The sequence below is a fragment of the Vidua chalybeata genome, chromosome 5 (assembly GCF_026979565.1).
Source record: "Vidua chalybeata isolate OUT-0048 chromosome 5, bVidCha1 merged haplotype, whole genome shotgun sequence".
In the NCBI taxonomy this organism is placed as follows: domain Eukaryota; kingdom Metazoa; phylum Chordata; class Aves; order Passeriformes; family Viduidae; genus Vidua; species Vidua chalybeata.
Genome location: NC_071534.1, coordinates 1,173,753 through 1,197,500, shown reverse-complemented (window position 1 = coordinate 1,197,500; position 23,748 = coordinate 1,173,753). Strand labels below are relative to the sequence as shown.

The window sequence follows — 23,748 nt, the reverse complement described above, 5'->3', positions numbered from 1 at the left end:
TGGGGGGGGGGAGGTGGAGGAACCTGTCCTAAACATATACATTTCTGAGGTTGCTTTGATTTTTATTAGAGCTGCTGGATTATAGAAGGGAGGGGTGTAGATGGAAGGGCACTTCAATGCTTTTAAATCTTTCTTGGGTCTTGAAAGACTTCTATAATATGAGTGTCATTCAAATTTAGGGTATATTGTAAGCTGACATCTTTCAAAGCTTTGTGGAAATCTAGCGTGGTGCTTCTAATAGCAGACAACAGATATTCACTTTGAAGTCTGAAAACTGTATTCACAAATTCTTAATCTGGTCTTTCTCCAACTGCAGATGGCTCTTAGAGGAAGATGCTTTGGATTTTTTCAACTTTATTTACAGTAGGCTAGGCTCAACATCTTTATTATAAAACACGAAGAAACAGTCATCTGTGAGCGTGACTGAGTATCAAAGTATGCTCTGCCTCTCGTGTGTTTGCATGTCTATCTGTCTGTCTTGTGGTCAGGGGTGTCCAGCACCTCTAACAACCCCCATGTCTATTATCTTTTCCCCCTCCAACACTAGGTAGAGGATAAGGATCCGTCTTCAGCTCCTGGGACGAGGATGCTGCGGGGTGGGGGGCAATGGCTTGGCTTCCTTCAGCATTCAGCTTCAAAAGTGCAGGGAGGGGGTGGCACGGCCGGGGACCGTGCCGGGGAGCAGGAAACTTTCACACCGGAGTTTCCACTGCTTTCTGAGCAGCTCAGATCTAGCACGGAGAGAGGCTGAGTTTTCACCTTCAGGGATTTTTCTCATTACTCATTAATAGAGAGAGATGTGTATCTTGCCCCCCCCTCCCTTTTTTTTTTTTTTTTTTTTTTTTTTTTCCTTTTTGCGTGGGCAACTTCTGGTTTTGTTTAAGCCAAGTATTTTGGGAGGAGTGCTGGCGGGTGGGGGGCTCGACGCTGCCCTGGCTGCCCGGGTGTGCTCCTGGAGCACTCTCTGGGAAGGTGATCCCGAGCCGCTTCGGCAGAGGTCACTTGTGTGTGCGTGTGTGTGTGTCCCTGGTGTTTGTGTCTAGCATATGCATGTGGTTTTGCTGACTGCACTTGCAGGCTTGTAAATTTTCACCATGGGAAATTACCAACAAAGCCCAATCTGTCTCCTGGCTGCTTTGCACTTTCCGAGGGCGGCTGTACTTGAGCGAGCTGCAGAACGAGAGAGAAAACGAGAGGGAGAGAGAGAAAGGGGGAGTTGGGAGAGGGGAGGGGGGAGAGGAAGGGTGGGTGGGTGGGTGGAGGGGGAGAGAGGTAAATAGCCTTAAATCGGAAGGGAGCTGCTTCTCTGTGGTCTTCCACAAGAGCTGCCTGGGCTCCGCTGGCTCAGTAATAACTGAGTGACCTTTTCTTTTGCTGTATTATGTCTGGCTGGTAAGGGATTGCATTTTGCAGCTGATAAAGCCCTGACTTCATTCAACTCGGCTCCTCACACGCTGCTTTAGGTAAGTTGTCTTCAGCCAGGACGGAGACAGACAGCCTTGGACTGCAAGATACTAAAAGGAGGACACCTGTAGCTCGGATGCGGTCAACACAATTACTTGGCGGATCCTTGAGGACCTCATTATTTTAAACTTAAAGAATAGCGATCTCCCTCCCCATCTCTCCCACCCCCTCTTTATTTTTTTCCCCAAACAATGCTTCTTTTTGACCTTTTCCAAGGAGAAGAGCTACAAAGCAGCCACTGTGCTTATTGAACTGCCTCCCCTGTATCGCTTAATTGAGAAGGTAAGTGAGGCAACTGTGTACATAAGCTTTGGGTCATTTGTGTATGTGTGCCTGCATCACTCTCTCTCTCTCTCCTTCTCTCTCTCTCTCTCTCTCTCTCTCCCTCTCTGAGTCATAAGCCGGGGCTGCAATACACACACACACATCTCTGCACTGCAACTTTCACTCGAGCTGCAGCTCTGCTGAGACTGTTTTGTTTAAATCATGTGAGGCTTCATTATTTTTATGATGAGACATGAAATACATGCAAGCAGAGGATGCTGAGCGAAACCCATCCGACTGTATGTCTCGAGAAATAGCAGGCAAAGTTAACAATGAATTGCAGCCCCACCACTACCCCCCTCCCCGTTATTATTGTTATTATTATTCTTGCTTCTTCCAGAGCTTCTCGAAACATGCTCTCAATTATCAAGGGAGTCGGTTAATTTCCCACTCCCCGGCTTTAATCCACAAGCCTCCCCGTACAGCAGTTTAATTTGCAGCTGGTTCGGCGCAGGGTTAACCCTTTGGGCAGAGCGGAGGCAGCAGCGGGGCGGGGAGCCCGGGGGGCGGCAGGGCAGGGAGGCGCACGGGCTGCGGGCTCCGGGCGCCGCGTCCTCCCTCTCCCGGAGCGGCGAGAGGGAAGGGCAGGCAGGCTGGCGCTGGGCAGCGGTACTTCTGTCCGCCAGCATTTCTCTTTCCTCCTTTTTTTTTTTTTTATTTTTATTTCCTTCCCTCTTCTCCCCCCGCTTCTCCCTTCCTAGCGGGCGCGATACGGTATGCTAACGCCGCATGTGACAGTTTAATCAAACCCATTTGTTACAACAAAGCTAAGAGACCGCTGGGATTATAGGCTTACGGCAGAGTTAGGGGAGCATGTGGCTTGGTCGCTCGCCACCGCCGCGCGGGGCCGGCGGCTCGGGGTGTGCCGTCCCCCCATCCATCCCCATCCCCATCCCCATCCCCATCCATCTCCACATCCACAACCCCGGCCCCGCCGCCCCCCGCCCCCGCTGCGGCGCGCCGCGCTCCCGCTCACTTGACCCGAGCCGAGGCGGCACTCGCTACTTTTTGCCGGGATTTGGTGCTTCAATGAGAAGGAGCTCTCCAGGCGCCCGTAAATCAACTCATGCAGAAAAGGGAGAAAAGTTTTGGTAAGGCGGCGGTGCGCTCCCGGGGTGGGAGGCGGGGGGCTCCTCCTTCCTCTTCCATCCTCGCCGCGCTGCCGCGGGCAGCGGCTGTGCCGGCGTGTGCCCTGGGGACAGCCCTGTAGGACCGCTCCTAAAACCCACGCGTTTTGCTCGGTGCCACAAACATCGCGACGCGCTGGCCCCGACGCCTCCCTCTCCCCATCCTTGTGATGCTCGCAAAGGAATTGGCATAAAAGGCTTGAGCGTCTAACTCCGAAAAGGGATTCTTTGTTGTGGAGTATATGTTTCTTATTTTATTTTTTTATTATTATTATTATTATTATTTTGCATGTGAGCTGCATCAAAATTGAACTCAGTCTTGCAAATCTCTTGTTGGCCTTTGCCAAGCACTAGCACTTTGCTGCCATGGTAACTGTAATTAAACTGATAAGAGTGGAAAAATGTCAGTATCTCTGAGCCTTGCAGCTGCATTGGAGAAAAAGGGAATCAAATTGGTTCCCAGCACCACTGCTCTGAAAAAGGAGGGGGGGGAGAGTGGTGGGGGGGGCTGGGGGAGAGAGATGGGGGGGACACGCCAGGGGTAGGAACATAGCTCAGCAGCTCCAGTCCCTGAGATCTGGGCACATCTATTTGCTGTGCTGTCCCTTAGGGGGCTACAGCCTGCAGGGATGCTCTGGGCCAGTGAACAGAGAGAAACAAGCTTTTAGGCCCAATCTAGCTTTCAAAAAGAGAAGGGGAAAGAAGAAGAGAAATCTTTTGTTTGGTGTCTCTTGGCAATCGACTAGCCATGTTGGCCAAATTCTTTTAATCTGTATCACTGCTCCCAGCTGTGGGACTGCATTCTCATTTTTATTTTTGCCTAGCCTCTTTTCCTTTTTCTTTTTCATCCCCTCCTTACCAACCCATATCCTTTATTTAGAAAGGAAAAAAAAAATCAAAAATAATAAAGAAAAAAAAAAACAGGTTCTTCTGTAGAAGAAGGGGCAGGAGGTGAAGTCTAGTTATATACCATGGAAAATTAACTCAAAAGTATACAGGAGAGGCTATATTCAGAGTGCTGAAATCCTTACTTTTATTTTTAAAAAAAAACCCGAGTGTTATGGAGTTGCGGTTACTTTGTTGTGTTAACTACAGAAGCTGAGACTGTGCGGATGAATGGCACAGAACAAGAGAGCATAATGGAGGCAATCAACCGTTAGGCTGGTTCACAATGCAATCCAGGCAATTAAAAGCTCACCAGAGTTTAAATGAAATGGTTCCACTTATTTCTGTGCACCACACTGCACAGGCTATTATTTATGTCTCTTTTTTTTAATTATGATTTCCCTTAAACTGTCAAATAACTCAGAATAGCAGGGTCTCGGAGGCAATAAGAATTTTCCACAGAACAATTTACATGCCAATCTAAAACTAGTTACGACTCCTGATGTGCTACATATGAGTTCTGAAATGTTTCTTAGCTTCTGAAACCACAACTTTTTTTTTTTTTTTTTTTTTTTTTTTTCCCCGAGTCTGTGTGTGCTGCCCTGAATTACTGGAGCTCTGAATGCTTTTAGGATGAAGCTATAAAGTGGGAAAGCACCAGAAAAGTATTCTTTCTGTCTTTTCCTAGACCCCTAGCTCTCTTGTTGACTGCATGTTGTCTGTCAGTTTGCTTATAAAGACTGATGCACTCAAAACTCAATTTGTTCCAAACTGATTTTTCAATTTTTTTTTTTTTTTCTTAAGTAGAGGCAAGTTTGCCCTTTTGTGCTGTTTGTGCTGCTCTCTTTGGTGGAACTGTGTGCATGCTTCTGAAAAAGGGGGGGAAGAGTGGTCTTTAAAAGTTTGTAAGAGATCCAGTGCATAATAGAACTCTTCCTCCCAAGGACTGCCTGTACCACAAACAAGAGCTGAGTTCTGAGTGTCTCACACCACGCTCAGCACCATCGGGGACTAATCCCGCTTACAGATGCTTCTAAATCACTAACACAATATAGTTCATTACCTCAAATCCCCGTTCCCCTTGATTTTTGAGAAGGGTGATGATTTGAGTGAGATGGATTTTTGCTTCTCTGCCTTCCCTGGGAGCCTAATTTAGCTTTTTCCAGCAACCATTCCTCTTTATCCTGAAATCATAGTTACAAATCAGTTGACAGTGTTTCATCACACGATAATAACAATAAACAGGGAGGGGAGTCAATTGCATCGAAGTTACTTGGGGAGATCGAGAGAAATCTGAAAACCTGCAAGTCGGGTTTTCAAGTTCTCCCTTCAAAAATCCTGAAGGGGGTGAATGGTGATGAAGAAGTCTTATTCCTGCCACAGCTCTGCAGTTTGTGTGCAGTATCCTGGGGACTGGGGGTGGAGGAAGGGAGGGAGCGCAGGGAAGGATAGAGGAAGCCCTTGAAAGCATATTGGGGTGAAATAAAAAGGGTTTGTTTGACAGTGACAGACTAGGCACTGAAATTCCTCACTTCTGAGAACAGATCTGCTCTGTGATGCAGAGCATGGGTAGAACTCTGCAGAACTGAAGGGAAGGCTGGGTTTGATTTTTTCTTTTTTTTTTTTTTTTTCCACAGCCTGGGTGTAGCACTTAGGGAATTATGTGATGTTTTGAAAGTGCTCCATAAGCTCTGCTTTCCTGGGGGAAGGGGAGAGGAAGGCAGCCAGGCAGCAGTGCTGTGCACTGCCACCTGATATTTCAGCAAGGAGCAGTTTGGATGGGTTTGTGGGTGCTGTCAGCCTTTGAAAAGGCCCTTCCCATGTCCTAGGGAATAAATGAGTAGTTAAACTGCAGCCTGTGAAAAGCTGGCTGACAGTAAGCTGCAAGGTATTCTTATTGCCAAATTAATGGAGAGCTAAAAATACACAAGCATGTATCTGAAAAGTGCAGCTGCATTGGAGGGAGATCTTGTGGGAATGTTAAAGGGGAGAGAGATGGTCTGTGAGGTGATCTGCATTAGAGTGGCTCATACAAATACAGGGGAAAAAAAGCAGTAAAATGTTCTGTTGTCAAAATTAAGGGATTTAAAGAGGGCGTGTGAAGAAAAGGACATTTTCAAATTCGGAGATATGTCAAACACTTCTTGACTTTGTTTAGAACCCTTCTGCACTACCGAAAAAGCATAACTTTTTTTTTTTTTTTTTTTTTTTTACAATGAAGCAGTAGTTTGGCAAAATTGAAATAATAAAATAGAACCAGCTTCATTGCATGTAAAGTGAGAACAGATCAGATCTATCAGAGGAGAAAAGCATTCCTTCCCTCCAAAAGCTGCTGCAGATAGAATCCCTAATCTGAAGATGCTGCCAGTGGGGTGTCAGCAGCATCTTCTCTCTCTGCCTCAGGAAAACAGATGTGCAGGGTTGCAAATACTCCTTCCGTGGGGTGTTTGCCCCTTTGCGGTTGTCCCTACAAGAAGGTTTTGGGCTGAGCAGTGTGAATGACAGGGCTCTGCCTACTTTCCTCATGTAGTAAGTATCTCAAAAGCTGTGCAGGCTATGTGCAAGCTGCAGTTCTATTTGTAATACAATAACCTCATGTTTGCAGCATATACCTCGGGAATTATCAGGCTTGATTACTGCAATCTGCTCAGCCATTCACTAGTTTGGCCGTGTTTCTGTGGCATCTTGTTCCCTTCAGACAGCTCAGGACAGTAGATCAGCCTGGATCAGAGACTGCCAGCCTCCACTCTCTAACCCGCTTCCTTATCAGGCGATGAAATTTTTACATTAAGATTTTTTTCGTTAAAGCCTTTAACTGTGTTAGCTCCTAGTTTATTCTGGTTTCCCTCGAGCTAAAGATTAAAGTCCTAGAACAGCCCTTCGTGCTTCTAAACTTTTTTTTTTTTTTAACTGAGTTACAAGAAGTTTATACAAACTTTGGCTGATTTTAAGCATTTGTCCTCTACATGGCCAAAGAGAAGGTCTGGGGATAAGCCTGTTGTTGGCACCTAGTGGATATTTACACTCTACTGTGATAAGCAACATTACAGATTAAGGCTTTTCCACCAAGTGATGTTATTAGAGTTTCAGCAGGAGTTCCCTTTACAGTCTGGTACAGGTTCCTTACCAAAAATCTCTGATATTTTCACTGCTTTGAGTTGTTTATTTGTAGCCACGTTACTTTGCTGTTTCATGGATGTCCCCTGGATTCAGGGGAGTCAGCTGTCAATTGGAAATGCTGTAAAGGCTCAGCCTTTGTCTCATGGTCCTTTCTCAAGAGGAAATGTGTGTGTTCATTCCCAGATCTGCCACAGACTGTGGAGCCCAGTGCAGGTCACTGGATCTCATCCTCTCCCTGGGGAATGAGAGGCAGATCTTAGGAGTCTCCACGTGGTGAGGAGCTATGAGCATCAGCTGGGGAGTGATGGGAGGGACAGCACCGACAAGTTTTGTACTGGCTGATAGAAAACCACAGAGCTTACACTTCTGTCATGAGATTTAGATGCTGTGCAGCAGCACTGCCGGGGTACTTTGGGGTGCCTGCTAGCAGAACTGCCTGCACACCCCTGAACAGCTCCTCCACCAGATAAATGTATCACCCCGAGGTGTGTCATAGGCTGCATTGCAACGGGAGGGGCGAGGCTGCTGTTGCAATCAGAATTATTATTTCTAATTCAGCCATCAGCTTTGCAGGTGGGACTTAGCTTGGGAACACTGGAAAGTCACTTAACTGGCCATGCACTCCACGTAAATCCCATGTGTTCTACACACCTGTGTGGAGCTCCCTGGGATGCCTCAGCCTGCTGTTTTTGCAGCCCCAACATCCATAAAGGCACGTTCTACCATTGCTTCAAAGTTACACTGGTTTTCCTGTTTTTCTTACAAGGGATTTCAGAAAAGCAAACACAAACCAAACCAAACAACCCCCGACTCCTCTGTGCTCTGGCTCCCTGAGCCTGCCTGTGTGTGGTGGTGCGTTACAGCACCAGCCAAGGTCTGCTGATAGAAGCTGGCACTGCCAAGCTTTCTTAACTCCAGGTAGTAGAGTGTTCATGGTGAGGGGCTCTTGGATTTGCCCCTCTTTGCTATGAGACTCTGTTCAACCTTTCCCAATCTCTGGATGATAATAATAGGGTTCCAAACCCCAAAGGTTGGAGTAGGATTTGGTTGTTGGCAACAGCATTCGTTCCCCATCTTGAATCTCCCCAGATCTTGACAAATTCTCATTGCAATATTCAGACACGCTCTAGTGAGTGGCATCTTTTTGAAGTCACACCACTGGCTTTAAAGCAGTGAGGTAACCCCCTACTGAACAGCGTGTCGGGTCTTCCCTTCCCTCCTGTCCCTGTGTGATGTCCACCAAAACGTCCACGGGGCTATTATTTTGCTTATCCTAAGAGGTAACTGCGAGGGAATTAGTCTGAGTGTGCTGGGGTGGCAGTTGGTGCAGGGAGACCAGTCTGTGAGCACTTTGGGGCAGGGACCTCTCCCCATTTACCGTAAAGCAGAGGGCAATTGATTTTTGAATGGATCCCTGGAAGCTGGCTGTGTTGCTCTGAGTAATATCGCTCAGCTGTGTTCCCCTTTTCACTGGTTCTGTCCATTAAACAGCGTTTCAGGTGTTTGAATGGTTTTTTAAATGCTCTCAGCTATTACATCAAAAGGTGTATATATACTTAATGGACACTACTGCGCTCCTTGTCCTGAAGTAGCTGTTGGCTAAAACTGGGATTGGAAAGCAGGGCAGCATTTTTGTTTTTTCTTTACAAACTAGAACCTCTCTTGTGCAGATTATTTTAAGTCAGATTTTTTCAGGAGGTCTTTCCACTGCGTTGCTGCTACTGAAGTCTTTGGAAATCTCATAACTTCATTCATATGTCTAAAAAGAACGAAAATATTAAAAAACAAAACACCCTCTTGCCAGCACCAAAATTTCTATGTCAAATCTCTCAGAAACTCTTGCTTTGTGCCTCTAAAAACTCAAATCTTTTCTTCTTTAAAAACTGAAGTTCTTTTATATTTTATAAATATAGTGCAAATAAGTCCAAATGTGTGGATTGAAGTATGTTTTCCATATAGATATCCTGTTTATTTAAATTTTGGGTTGCTAAGTATTGGAGATGTGGTGTTTATTTAAATTTTGCATTGCTAAATATTGGATACTGTGGCTGAAACTGGATGACTTTTCAACAGGACTGTTTTAATATTTTGTGTTATTTTTTTTTAATCTCATTTATTTTCAGCAAAGAGACCAGGTAAATGAGGTGTTAAAGAGAAGCTGTGGAACTTAGAGCAGTGGAAGTTTCTCAAATTTATCTTAGCCTTGTTTTCAGCTCGCTGTGGACTGACTAGGTTATTTTATCCTACCTACACCATTGACTTTTAAATGAACTGGATGTGGCGGGGGGAGCAGCGAGGTGGAGGAAGAAAAGGGCAAGAGTTTTTGTACTTGAGAGAATATCTGTTTTCAGTCTTCTCTTGTCTTACTGTATTTCAGGTATACAAATGCTCTCAGTCCAGCCAGACACCAAGCCGAAAGGTTGTGCTGGCTGCAACCGTAAGATTAAAGACCGATATCTTCTAAAGGCCCTGGACAAATATTGGCATGAAGACTGCCTGAAATGTGCCTGCTGTGACTGTCGCCTGGGGGAGGTGGGCTCTACCTTGTACACCAAAGCCAACCTTATCCTTTGTCGCAGAGACTATCTGAGGTAGGTCACGGCCTTCTTCCGCTCGCTGACAAGTTTGGGAAATCTGTTCAGCCCTTCCTACAGAGCTGCTCTCACACAGGCAGGGCTGCAAGGCTGAGTATTTGAGGAGATGAGGAAGCAAACACTGAAATATGGAGATTGAATTAAAATATCAAAAAGCGCACGCGAGCAGGTCGTGGAGGCGGCTGCCAGATTTCTGATGCTGATTCTGGTGTAGAGGAGAATAATTCCCCCCTGCTTCCCACAGCACCGTGCTCCTGGGGAGGTGGTGGTCTCCTGTTTCCTCCTCCTCCTCCTGGCAGCACAGTGGTGGCCAGGTGTCGCAGCCTGAAACCAGCTGTGTGGTTTTCACCCAGCTCCAGGGCAGGCTTGGAACCCTGCAGGTGAGGAACGTTTCACCCACCTTCGCCTTTGTCCTCTTAGTTTGCCAAGGGATTTCGTTTGTGGCACTGGAGCTTTATGAAGGTTGGCACTCAGCTCTTGGAAGCTGCACCAGGATAGCCAACTGACTTCCCCATTTTTAATAACCATGAGCCTGAGCTCCAACTCACTCTGCTCCTGGTTTCAGTTGGTGGCCCAGGTGGGATGCTGGCTAACCTGTGGCCACTTGCTAGAGGTAGCAAATCAGCACCTTTTTCTATCTTTTCTATCTTCTTGTTTGCTTGTTCTCAAAACTATTTGAGGAATAACGCATAGCAAAGTACTGGTGGGCAGCACCAGGATAGTTTATCTACACATTGTGTGTCAATAGGGCTGCTTTGCAGGACAGTTTAACTGGGAACTTTAGTGTCCCTGGGCTCTCAATAGTAAACAGAGAGAAAAGGCTCCTCTGGGGTGATTCCGAGCACCTATTTCCTACAGTAACACCTTTCCTCCATTCCCTGTGGAGGGGGTCCAATGAGAATAGCTGCTCCAGGCTAAGGGGAACTTCTGGGAATATTTCCCCTGCCCCTTTTAGTGAAGCCTTTTCCCTTTAAAGGGGCATCGAAGTCGCTAATACATTGGGGAAAAATTAAAATTCTTTTTGAATGCGTTAACTTCCAAGTTCCACTTAAGTACAAGTACCAAATAGGAGGTTCCCACACACTGATCAGTTCCCAAGTTATACACCATGAGTAGATAGGAACAGGAATCAGGACTAAAGCACTGACAACTATCAGTGCTCTGGCTCTCCACGTAACCGCCTCTAGGAAAAAAGAGTGGGACAAAAACCTCCACAAACGCACTGTGCATCTGTTGAGCTGGGGCTGAAAGGCAGATCAGGTTCTTCAGATGGGTTTAGGCTACTTAATGGTAAAAGTATTCTGCTACCTATTAAAGCTCTGAACTGAACCCGAGATAGAGTGCTGGGAATTCGGCACGGAGGCTGCATCTTAAACCCGCTGTGTTAAAGCTGCCAAAGTAGTAGGTAACAAAACCTCACTTTTAAAAGCTGTCGGAACAGAAGGGAATTGTTGTACATGAACTTAGGTCGCTTGTGGTCTTTAGGTGATTGTGTGTAGAGAGGGGTTGAAAAAGGTTTTGGTGCGGGGAAGTAACATCCCAATTTTTAAAACCCATTTTAATAATCTTTATAAAACAAATGCCTGCAGGAGCGAGAGAGCTGCTACGGCTGTTTAATCTGAGTTCCAAATTTACTGGAGACTTTGAGCTTACTGAATCTCCCAAGTGCTAGTGCAGCAGATCTAATGTTTTGAAATCAAATGTTTAAAATCAAAACCAGAAATGATGTGGTAGCAAAGATATGAGCAAAGCATTTCCCCAGCACAGATGCATTCACACACGCTCTTGCACTCTGGTCTTTGAGGGTTTAACAGCAGTAAATATTTTGCTAACAGATTGTTAAAACTCATACCAAGTGATTCAGAGAAAGGAGGTTTGTTGTTGTTGTTTGTCATGATTACATTCAAACTGGTGTTTCATTTATTTCTTCATACATAGCACCTTTTGCATGTGAAGCCAGCATATATGAGAAATCCTATAACTGGTTTTAAGATGTTTCTGATTTTTGTCTCTGGATTTATTGAGTCTTAATGAAACTATTTCGTTGCGATTTTTTTTTTTTTTTTTTGGGGTGATATTTGAGAGTGCACAGATTTAAACTTGGTATTTACACTAAACTTCAAACTGATGCACTTAAGGTAATTGCAGATAGTCATTTGCCTCATTGCATCTTATCTACTTAGTTATGCAGTGAACCTATAAAAGTGATCTTTTTAGTGCTAATGTACAGACTAGTTAAATTTTCTCTAGCTTTGTAGTCAAATAAGCTTTCACATTTAGCAACCCACTTGATATGAATTTCAGGAACAAATCACATTGTACTAATGATCACATTAGAGTTCGATTGTGGTTTCAAACTATCTTCCTAGGTTTTTTTTCTTTTTAACCATAAAGGGAGCCTTCGCTGCGTATAAAACTGTTCTGGCTTCCTATTAATTTACGTGGTGCCCTCTAGAGGCTATGTGGCTTGAACGATACCATAAAGAGTAAAATTGCTTATTAACTTGTCTCTCAGTGTTCATTATGCCTTTCAATAAGACAGGCATTCTACAGATGCTACAAGCAATCATGCAGCCAGTTTGGGTGCTTTAGCATTCATGTTTAAGTTCGTAAATGGTGTGACTGTGTCTTTGCCTGTTTGCGAAAATACTTCCAGTATCCTTCATTTAGAGATGCCTGCCAAAAAAGCTACACCCTCCCTCAGCCCTGATGCACGCTCTCGTGCTGCAGTTGAGCCCTGAGGTCCCCACTTTGAGCTCCTTACAAATGCTCTGCATCTTCAGAGCTCCAAAACTTGCTTTGCTTTAGCTGCCTCCTTTGGTAAAATTAGTTAGTTATACTACATTAAAACCTTTTCCTCCAGATCGGGAGGGATTGAGGGAACGGAAGGAATCTTTGATGAAGTAAGGAGCTTGGAAGCTGGTGGGGGAGGCTTTGCCCTGGAATCTGATTCATGTAGGGCGCTCCGGCGGCTCCCGAGGTGGCGTGCGGCACCGGGGCGCCGGGCTGGCCGGAGCCAGCTCCGTTCTCTTAACGAGGATGGGAGCTGACTTGAGCAAAGAAAGGGCTCAGCATTAGAAATAACACACTCCCCGAAAATGATATGCAGAGTATAATTCCCCTGCAGGCTTCTGTCTTCTGCTTATACACTCCTGGGTTAGAAAGTGAAGACTTAATTTGAGGAACTCTAGGTTTATGCCAATATTTCAAGTCCGTTTATAGTAAGTGAAATATGCAAGAACTTTTTTTTTTTTTTTTTTCCTCCCCTTCTTTTCCTCCAGAGCTGTATGGTGACATCTTAATGCATCAGCCTATCCTGCTCTGTCCTCTCTTCTGACTGGCAGCGTGTCCATTTAGAAGCACAATATTCCCTTTGAAATCTGTCATTACTGCCATTAATGACCAGTCATTATGTTAACAGCCCTTGGGCTGTTAACATGTCAAACTGGTTGTTAACTGGAATGTTATTACTTATTTAAACCGCAGGTATGAGTTGTGTGAAATGTGCTTTGGTTGCACGTTCTGGGCTGCTTCTGCTCGAAACAAGAGGGAAACAGCAGAGCGTTTGCCTTTGGGGTGCCAAGGGATTTGCTTTCTGTTCCATCTGCTCATTTGATTTCTGTATATTTGTGAGGTTCTCCTAGCCCTGGGCAGCCTCCTAATTTCAGGTGCAACTGTGTGCAATCCCTTCTCTTAGCCTTGCCTGCAAATGGGCAGCCGTGGATGTTTCCAGATGCACGGTAACGCCTGCTGCACGTTTGAGATTAATATCTGGCCCCTAGAAGTGTAAAATAAAAGACCGACAATTACATGTAACTCAGTTATATTAAATAATGAGCTTCCTCGGATGCAGCAGAAATATGAAAGTACAGCTGTGCTAAGCTAGTTGCAATGTAGGTCAATCACCCTTTTCACTTAGGTTTTTAACTACGCAAACCCCGCTGAGCGACCAATGACTACGAAGTGCTGTTTCATTCCTATTTAATTTTGGCAGCATTTTACTGAAGAGCAGGCATTCATGCAGCTAAATTATCTTTGCCGTTTCTGGTTTTAACTCCAGCTCCATGACACTAAATGTTGGAGTGCATATCTCTTAGTAAACACAAAGAATATGGTTTCTGATATATATTTTTTTTTCCCAAATCCACCACTTAACATGGAAATTGAATTAGAACTTTTATTACTTTTTGCATAATTTCCCTAGCCAGGCAAGCAAGATCATAAGAAAAGGATTAACAAAACTAATATATTGGGGTGGAATTTTTGCCCTTAAACACATCTAGAACCTTACTGAGAATGGGGAGGAGGATGACAGAAGGTCTATCCTCTCCCTCCACCCTTTCCCCTCCACCACAGTATTGATACTGTTTGTAAATATACAGCAAACTTTAAAAGTACCACTGAAGAGCTATGAAAATGAGTAGATCACCATTCCTGAGGAAAGGGACAGAACACGTTGGGTTTTTTCCTTTTCTGCCACTTACCAGTTGAAAGACCAGAGAAAAGCCAAGTCTCTAAAACTGGACATTGGAGAAGATCTTATAAATAATGAGACTTGACCACAGAAAGAAGAGGTCAACTAAAAGCATTATAAAGATGCTGCCTCTGTAAAATATTTCGCTTCAGAGCAGTTTGAAAAGAGAAGAATTTAGGAAGCAGCTTTTTCTTGTACAACTGCTAGCACTCTAAAGGCAATTATTATTTAAAAAAATTATTGTGTAGGAGTGCTTAGAAAGACTTAAAATGTCTTGTGGCCTGGTGCTGATTAGCAGATCCCATTCCTCTCCCATGTCACGGGCAGTATTGCAAACACCCAAGATATCAGCTTGCTTAAATGCATGCATAAATACTCTGTGTGGATATTTTCATGAGTAGTGGGTTATAAATTTTTTCAAAATGCCTCCTCAACATGTTTCTTGCCCAGCTTGATTAAATAAGGGTAGACCTTTGAAGATTTAAGCACTCTGGGTTTTCAGGAATATTGAGGCATTTATGGAAGTGAGGCTTTAGAGGTCCACTTCCTTCACTAAAGCTTTTAGAACTGAACCCTTCTGTACACACTAATATCCTTGTTGCAATGCATTAAAGCATTCAAGGGACTAGTAGTTTGCAGGAATATGCCCTAAAAATATTTTAAAATACTTTTAAAAATGGTAGGTGTGGCAATCCACTTGTTCTAATTGTGCTGTGTGCGATTAAAGTTCTTCTAAATTTACATAAATGGTATCATTTAGTGTGTCTTGGAAAGAGGAAAAAAAGAGGCAAGAATACTCTCTCTTCCACTAATTGCCAAAGGTTTTGAAAACCTCCAAACACCTTAACAGTTGTTGAAAGGGATAAGGAGAGTGATGCACACACGCACAATTAATCCCCCCAACTTGCAAAGAATAATGCCTTTGATTTAGTTACACTCTGGCTAGTTTAGCTTGTTCTTTCTTTAGCTCATCTGTGATAGCTTTTAATAAGAAACATTCAATTAAGCTGTTAAAATTGGTGTTTAAGTCATGTTGAAATGCTGTGAAATGTGTGTACTCAAGTTTGATGCTCTTCAGTAGTTCCATGTGTTTCCCCATATCTGCTGGTATTTTTTCTTCAGAGCTGCCAAATTTTTTAATAATTGTGTTATTTTTAGTGGCTTAAAATACACAGTTTAATTTTCAAGAATGTGAATCTTCCCTCTTATAGGGCTTCTTGAAAACAGACGCTTCTCGCGTGTTGTCAAAATACCTCATTAATCCCCTGGAAACGTTCAAAGAATTTCAGGAGACTTTTCAGATGAAAGTACCGTGCCTCTTAAAGCCTGTCCTACAGCTCTTCATTACAGCACTACAGTGCCGTGTATTTTGATGGAAAATTATTTTACTACAAAGGTTTTGCCAATACAGAGCAGCTCAGAAAAGCTTAATAAAAGCAGTGATTTTGGGGAAGCCGGAGTAATTCTGCAGTGCCAGAGGATGGGATAATGTTCCTGGCAAAAGAACAACAATTCTGTAGTTCTGCTTAGTGTTTCCTGTAACCTCTTTTAAAAGAAATGTGACTTTCTCGTTTTCATCCTTGCTATTTTCTTTTTTTTTTCCTCTCAGATGTGACTTTGTGACCAGTACTTCTCATGAAATATCTTTAAAATAATATCCATAATAAAGGTATTGACTTCAGGAATAAATATTGTCAACTACATTGTGACATGGGATTTGATATCAAAGGTTTAACTGGCAAATTTCTGAATTCTTTGACCAGAAGCTTATGTGAAACAAAGCATCTGTGCATAATGTAGTAGAATTATATTTAGTTCGAATAGCCTAACACAGAGATGCCTTTAAAAAGTTCTGATTTCTGCTGTATATCTGTTCCTTTAAAAACTACACATTTCTATTTTTTGTTATTTGTTTGAAATTTTAATTAATTTTTGAGGACATTTTACACTGAAGACTGGAAAAAAACCCTCAAATCTCTGCCATGTAATTAAAAGGTCCATTACTGAATTTTGTTACCTACTATTTACTGTATTTTTCAAGTCTTCCAGAAAAGATATAGCATTTCTTTCTGGATATGGATGTTTGAACAACACGTAAAAATCAAAATGGGTTAGCATTGTAACACTCTTCTTTAGCCCTCCTGACTTTAGAAATTGCTTTCTTTTTTAACTTCTCACTGAAGTTAATTATATTCATGATGGATTTGAAAAACAAAACACACAGCATACATCTTACAGTTTCCAAATGAAACTGGTCTTAACTATAGCAGTCCTTAAGAATCTGTATTTTGAGAATATCTTATTAAATGCATTATTTTTTGATGGCTAATTTCCCAATAGATTCCTTGGTATGCTAATGGGTGACTTTTTAATAAATCCACATATAAGTTATATATTTGGGGCATTTTTGGTCGAAATATTCTGGAATTTTGGAAGTTTTTCAGGTGCAAATGTCTGAAGCAATGAGTCTAACTTCTCAAAAAGCTTTGCTTGCTCCACACCTCCTTCCCTGGAATGTACTTCTGGTGCTGTTCCTTTACATCTTCCTGAAGCTGCTTCTTGCTTATCCTGAATCAATTGGCCTTTCACCACCTGGGTCTCATTGCATCTCATTGGGACATTTAAAAATGGCTCTGGAGATCGGTAGATCCTTCATTTAAAAGAGTAAAAAGGATGGCCAAGTTATCTCTAGAAACATGCATCTTTCTTAGCTGTATGTATGAATCTATCCGATTCTATATAAATCTTTCAAATCATACATAAATCTCTGTGTGTCTGCTTGGTGTGATATATGCACATAAAAACCACGGGGGAATTCTGCATCCCACATCCTGCAGGTACTTGTGTGACGATCGTGGTCTCATCTTCTCTAAACCAGTTAAGGCTGAGTTTAAATGAGAGCTGATAGTTGATGATTTTGACAGTCCCGTGGCAGTTTGGCACGGTCAGTTGCAGGCTTAATCTAGACACGTGCTAAAATGCTGTGATGGAGTGGCAGGATAAGGGATCCACAATCCAGTCCCTCTCCCCACTTGCCATCAGAACTGTGGCTACCAGCAGCTGGAGAGCATTTGGCACCTATTTTTCAAAGAGCACAATGATCCCAATTATTTAACTGCAAGATATTTTCCTTTGGGATTACAGTGAACCCTGTTGATCTATTTCATAGCAAAACACAGCACAGGGAAATTTTCATGAGCAGAAAATCACCAATTTTATAAAGAGCAGAGTGTCTCTGGAATGATGTTCCTTGGGACATTCTCCTGCAGGTCTTGAGTGAAGTGGCATTCTGTAATAGTGGAATTTAAAATTTTTCATCTTTTCGTTTGCAAAAATGATAATATCTCATGTTGGCACATAGCAGATGAAAGTGATAATTGCACAACATGTAAAGACAAAATATTTTGGGGGTGGGAGGTAAGAGCAGAGAATATTATGCATGTTTTTGTATCTTTTTTAGAGTTTTGAAGTGGGGTGGTGAGAGTGAGAATGTCAAATTGTACATTTGAATATAATGTAATTGACATATTGGACTAATTAAGGAAACACTATCTTACACCATGTAGCAAATGCAGCCTTGCTCTTGCATTGCTGCTGTCACACCTTTGTTTTTAACAAAGCTCAAACTTGATGTACAGAAATAATCACTTCTCTCTCGATAGTCTTGCATATATTTTGATATAATGTTCAAAATGTTCCAAAGGCTTGAGAACCCAAGCTGATTTTTGTTCATGGCAAGTGTCCAAGCCATAAAGTTTTAGCTTAGTGGGTAGTGTTTATTATATTGATCTACCATGAGATAAAATAAATATTATTTTATTCTTTTTCATAATATTATTTCTTTGCGGATGCTTTCAAGAGAAATATGTATTAAAATTGATGCAAATAGTTTTAGTAATCACCCGTTTCTGTAAATATGCTCACTCTAAGAAACAGAATTTAATATTTTTTATCAAATTCTAACAATAGCTCAAGTAGCAATCACTGAACTTGGTTTTGTCTTTTAGATACATTTTAAGGAAGGATTTCTAGGTAGAGATAGTTCAAACCAGTTACAGGCTGCAGATTAGGGATGGAAATTGCAATCATTGTGAAATATTTTCTTATCTTTTGTCACTATGGTTGTTTCTACATAAATCTTGAGGGTTTTTTCTGAAGTCAGGACTGAGCTCAGTTCAGAGCTACTGCTCTTTCTCAAAAACTGTACTAAAAAGCAAGATTTTAAGACAATAGAAAACTTAAAAACTCATTTTCCCATAAAAAATCACTTTATTTCTCCCTTTCTAATTTGTGTTAAACAAATTTTACACAGAATTCAGAATTTTCTAGGATCTGATGTTTGGATTTACAAAAAAAAAAAAACCCTTTTCAAAGTCTTTATAAGCCTAATGTGTCTCTCTGCCTTATACAAAGTGTTAAGAAGGAGGAGGGTAGTTGCAATAACAAGCTGCTCTGCACTAGTTTTTGCTGGCTTCCTTGCTTAATCTGTAATCTGATACATTTAAGAATGCTCTATACCAAAATAACATTAAATCTAATCCTGCAAACATGTCCTACATGCTTGACTTGGTGTAGCCTGAATAATCCTATTGAAAGGTATAGGGCCTATTAATTTAGAAACACGCCTCAGCAGAGCCAAACCTTTACAAGTAGAGTGGCTTTGCCTGCAAACCCATCTTGAATTGCTGAGTCCTTGTTCCTTGTGTGCTGCTGACAAACCTCCCTGGCCCAGGGAATGCTCAGGGCTCTCCTCCTGGCCAGGCACCTTGGTGCCTTGTCTGGGATGCCAGTCAAAGTTCTGACACCTGTGACAACCTGGCCCTGTTTGCCTCTGACAGGAAGGGTGGTTATTTGTATGCTAATCCTACATAACCACTGCCCCAAATCACACTGCTGGGGAATGATTTAATGCTCCAAGTCTAGGCTTGGCTCTACGACCCATGGGCTCTGCTCTCCACAGCTTTCCTGGGAAGCAGCAGTTGGAGGTGAGACAAAACTTTACCACAAAGCCCTGAGGCTTTGTGCTGATGCTCGTGAACCTTGGGTTCTCGATTCACTTTCTCTTCATGCTCCAAAATTGCACTAATGAGCATGTGCTGTGTACTTAGCAGCTTTAACCTTCTAGAAGAATATGTTCATTTTTATTAAGATGCTGCATTCATACTATTTTATGCTCCATATTGTAATAAAAAAATTTTAAAATCCAATGTGACACTGAATACTTATAACAGGGCTACTAAAAAGTAAATTAAAATGTATTCTTTCTGCTCAGAACATCACTTACTAAAACAATCTTAAAACCTGGAGGAAATGCTGCACACACTGCAGCAAATGTGCTGGTTTTAATGAGCCTGGCTGCTCTGTGAAGTTAGCCAAGAGCACTTCCCCCAGCACCTCCTCACCTAATTCAGTCATAATGCGGAGTGAATTGCTGGGGAGGGAGTCAGAGAGCAAAACAAAGAGCGCACATCCAGCGCTGGGTGTCTTCTGTGCTCTTCTGAGGCCTTTCACTGCGACCCCTGATGGGTCCCAGGCAGGCTCCCAATTACTCTCTGTCCCCAGGTGCAGCACAGCCCCAGCGTTTTCCCCTAACAGCATCTTTATTCTCCCTGCTCCTCCTAGGTTCTCACCTGATAATTACAGGTAAAACATACAAGTGTGTTTTGTAAGAGCACCCCTGAAATACGTGGGGTGGGTGGTAACAATTCAACAATTTGGCCATGGGATAATTCCAAGCACAGCCTCTCCCTGCTGTGGTGAGCGGGTGCTTGCTTTCATCCACCTCTTTTCCCTCCTTGCACAAATATACCTCCTCTGCTACAAGATCCCTGAGGTTTACTCAGGTATATATTTGCAAAATTTACTGTAATTTGCCAGATTATCAGTCTTGATAGGTATGCACTGTGTCTGAACAAATAACTCCAGCATTAACTATCCTGAGTAATCTTGTTATTAATCACATCATCTCACTATGGTGGCAGATTTTCTTCGTGACCTGTTGAAAAAGTAATTTTTGTCTATTTTATATATGTGCTTGTAAAAATATATGTGTAAGGTTATTTTAGCAGACAAGCAACCACTTTATAATCCTGTCTGATTTAACCACCAAAAATCCTTTGCTTCTCAGACCCAGCTCTTTCTCCTCATCCTTCTGGTTTTAAGGTGTGCTTTTTGAAAAAGTTAGTTCTTGCCACCAACTCCCACGTGCCTCCTGTTTGGCTTATTTGTGCAATACTGTCAATATTATATAACAAGTATATTGTTGCTTTTAGCAGGGCATGAAATGCTGGTATAGGGGACAAGTATTTCTTATCCACTCCCTCTCTTCCTCCCTCCCAGAAAAAAAAGAAAAAAAGAAAAAAAAAAAACTGGAATGAGAAGGAAACAGATTTACAAAATGATTGCAAGCATGTTAAGTTTCCCAGAAAAAAATCTTGCCTGAGTGGAAAGATGTGAATTTTTGTCACTGTAAGCTTGGAAACCACTATCCCTGCAAGGCACTCAGGAACTAACCCTCTCACCCCCAAATTTTGAAGAACTGTTTTATCCATGCTTTTAAGCCCTGGTTCTTTGGCTCCTTAAGCTCTAGCTGAGCTCTTGTGAAACCAGTCCTGGCCTAGACCTGGTGTGTTTGCTGAGAAAAGGCACTGGAGAGCATCCTTCCATCACCCCTGTGCTGCAGGAGCTGCCTGCAGGGCTTTGCTGTCCAGACTGGGTGCTGGCACCCAGAGATGGCATCTTCCTGACAGGAGGAGCTCAGCAGATACCAGCAGAGGTTTTGCTGTCTCCTTCTTGGTTTGCTCCAATTAAAAAAAAAAAAAAATCCCAATTTGTTAATTTGTCCTCACTGCCGAGCTGCTCGCTGAAGGCAGGAGTGCTGATGGGTGGAGGATACATGTGAAGTTCTGCCCCTGACGATCCCCCCGTCCCTTCTTCCTGCTGCTGTGCACAAGGGGGAGGAGTAGGCACAGCTCTGCTGTTTATAGGAAGAAACAAGAGAAGTGGAAGGGCGAACAGCTGCTTTCCCCGAAATTTCAGAATGCTGAAAATGACAGATGCGTCATGCCAGCGTAAGTGACCGTCCTTCCTCATCACCAGAATTTGGGAGGAAAAATTATTAAATTGCAAATTTAGGAAAACTTGTCAAGAGGAGACAACATCAGTTGTCTTTAGATGGGACCCCTGCTTTCTGTTCCTAAAACTAAATGCAGCCACCAAGACGTCTGCATCTGGACAGATCACTCTTCCGTAGATTTGTACTCCTGCTGTCAGTTTTCCATCCTCTGCTCGAAATGAACACCAGCAAACTGGGCAAGTCCCCACTTCTTAGCCATTGGGAAAGAGTGACAGTTTGTGTGCTCCAAACTGAGTGGTTTTGCTGCAAGATTAATTCTGGAGATCTTCTGTCATTTTGGATGTGGAGGAAGGGATGAGGGGGGCTCTGTGTGTGTGTGAGCAGAGGCTGCCCGCTGCATGCAGTTGTGGTAAGGAAGAAAACCCTGTTGAGGGCAATCCAACATTCCTCTGAGTTCTGTATTGCTGCTGCCATAGCTTCCCCCTCCCTCCAAAAGGAAGGAAAAAAAAAAATAAACCAAAAAAAAAAACCCAGAAACCCCAGACAATTCAAAAACCACAAGAAAAAAATTCCTGTCCCATTGTACTAGCACCACATGCAGCAAGTCAAAAGATGGCTAAATTATGGCAGCAGGCATTTGGCTCTGCCAGATTTAAAAGGTCACCACCAAAGGGCAGGCAAGGAAAAAAGTTCCAGTAAAGGGGTAAGAAAGAATAAAGGCCTGAATTCCAAGCATGTCGCTGTATTTGTCCCAACATAAATGATGTCTAGTCACACACATGATATTTTTATCAAATGTTTCTCCTCATGGTCCTAACTGCATTGAGCATGCTGTTGTTGCTTCCTTAATGCAATCTCCAAAGGTCAATCAAGTTATAGAGTCAGGCTGATAAGATTAGATATTACTTTAAAAAATGACCAAAAACCTGTGTTTGGAGGAAGGCCTGAGTCCAATATAATTCTGTCTGGTTTGCTCCAGGTCACTGTGTCTTTTCCTGGAAACACTGTGTGAACTGAACCCATCTACTTTAGCTCCAAGAGTGCTTTCTTGTCTCTGGTGATAGCTGAGGTATCTGCATGTTCTTGGGGAGAGATGAGGGAGTCTTCTGGCACAGGACAAAAATAAAATGACACGTTCAAGTGCCTTTTTTTAATGCTCCAGGGAGATTTTACTATCTGAATTGTGTGCAGTGAGCAGGGATTTTTCATTTCATACATCATTCACGACTTGCTGCAGTGATTCCAGAAAGTCCCACAAGCCAAGTCGCTGCTTGCACCGACGCACAGAATTTCTAGTTTGTGAGTTTTAACAACAGATTTTAGAGCTTTTTAATCTTCCCAAAATTTGTGGTGGGGAGGTACAAGAAAAGGAGTTGTGTCTGAGGATGATGAAGGATACACAGTTATGACTATGGAAAAATCCAGCCTGCTTTTAGCTTCTCCTGCTTGCTTGTTCTCCCTCTGCTACGAGCTTGATGCACAAGGGAGGAGAGCAGGTCCCCAGCTTTGTCTTTAGTCTGCACATGAAAGTCTCATGGTAGCACTAGCCAAGGACTTGGTTTTGCATTAGGCTGCTGCACTGACACAGAGCTGTGAGCAGCATGTGAAGTTGTCTCTGTTTTTACCCCCACATGCATTTATTTAGGAGTAGTCAACACCTTTTCCAGCATTTGCAAAGTGTCTGGGATGAAATGCTAAAGGTGAGGTGATTTAAATCTAGTTTTATGAGTATTTCTCATCTGCTTTAGAAGCTTTGTAGCAAATGCATGAATATTTAATTGCTGTAGTAAAAAGCAGGTGGGGGCGAGCCTCTTCTAGCAATGTCACCTATGAGTGCTGAAGTCAGACTGGCCTTCTGTGTCTGTCAGTGGGGTTGGAGGGAATGAATGCACAGGACTCTGGACAGATGGGTGAGCACCTTGTTACACAGCAACTACAGCACGTGTGCCCACCGTGGGCTTCCTGGCTTTTTCCGTAGTCTCAAGAAATCAAGCAACCTAATTACCTGGCAGTCCTTATAGATCAGCTGTGTTAAAGACACAGTTGTCACTGATGCCTCAATATTGCATTTTTTAGAAATGAAGGAGTGGAAATGGGTCAAATAATTACTTCTTTTTTTATTATTTTGGTGCAGAGAGCGGGGCTGCTGAAACCCCTTCCCCCCCTCCATGCTGTGAGAAAGGGAGAGGTGGGAGAGGTCAGGCTGCAGATCTGACACATAATGGCTGGATGGGTAAAGCAGTGAAGGCTCTGGGCAGTAGCTCTCTGAGCAATGTTGGCTGATGTGGCAACACCTAGGATTCTCTCTCAGCCTCCCTGGTACTTTTTTTCTGACAGCCTCCTGTAGCCCAGTGCCATTCTGTTTCCCTGCATCCCCAGCCTGGGTTTTCCAGTTTTTCAGCTCCTTTCTGTCAGGGTGAAGGAAGTGCTGGTGGGAACCCCCTCAGACAGGTCCTACTGGAGACATACCACTTAGGAAAGAGTTAAACATGTGGAAGAGTACAGCCTGTGCAGGTAGCTCTGCTTTGCAAACTCAGGGACCTGTGGGCACTCAGAGAAAGGCAGGAGCTGATGGCTAGGCAGGAAAACATCAGAGAACCTTGAGCTTGGACTGTGAGGGGACAAAAGCCCGGGTGTTCTTTAGTTAGGGGTCCCTCCTCAGAGGCACCAGCTCAAAATGTTTGT

General features: G+C 43.2%; 1 protein-coding gene across 4 annotated transcripts in view; it reads left to right on the top strand.

The window, feature by feature from the left end:
• Window positions 1–980: 980 nt before the first annotated feature.
• The window catches only part of LMO3 (LIM domain only 3), a 61,134-nt gene continuing 38,366 nt past the window's right edge, over window positions 981–23,748 (top strand). Inside the window, exons 1-3 of one of the 4 annotated variants that reach the window (XM_053943934.1) lie at window positions 981–997; window positions 1,464–1,746; window positions 9,298–9,511. In XM_053943934.1, coding sequence (XP_053799909.1) covers window positions 9,306–9,511 — 206 coding nt within the window. In that variant the 5' untranslated portion in view covers window positions 981–997; window positions 1,464–1,746; window positions 9,298–9,305. Of the gene's footprint in view, window positions 998–1,277; window positions 1,747–2,748; window positions 2,880–9,297; window positions 9,512–23,748 lie in introns of those variants that run through there. The other 3 variants (XM_053943935.1, XM_053943936.1, XM_053943933.1) reach the window with 3 other exon arrangements.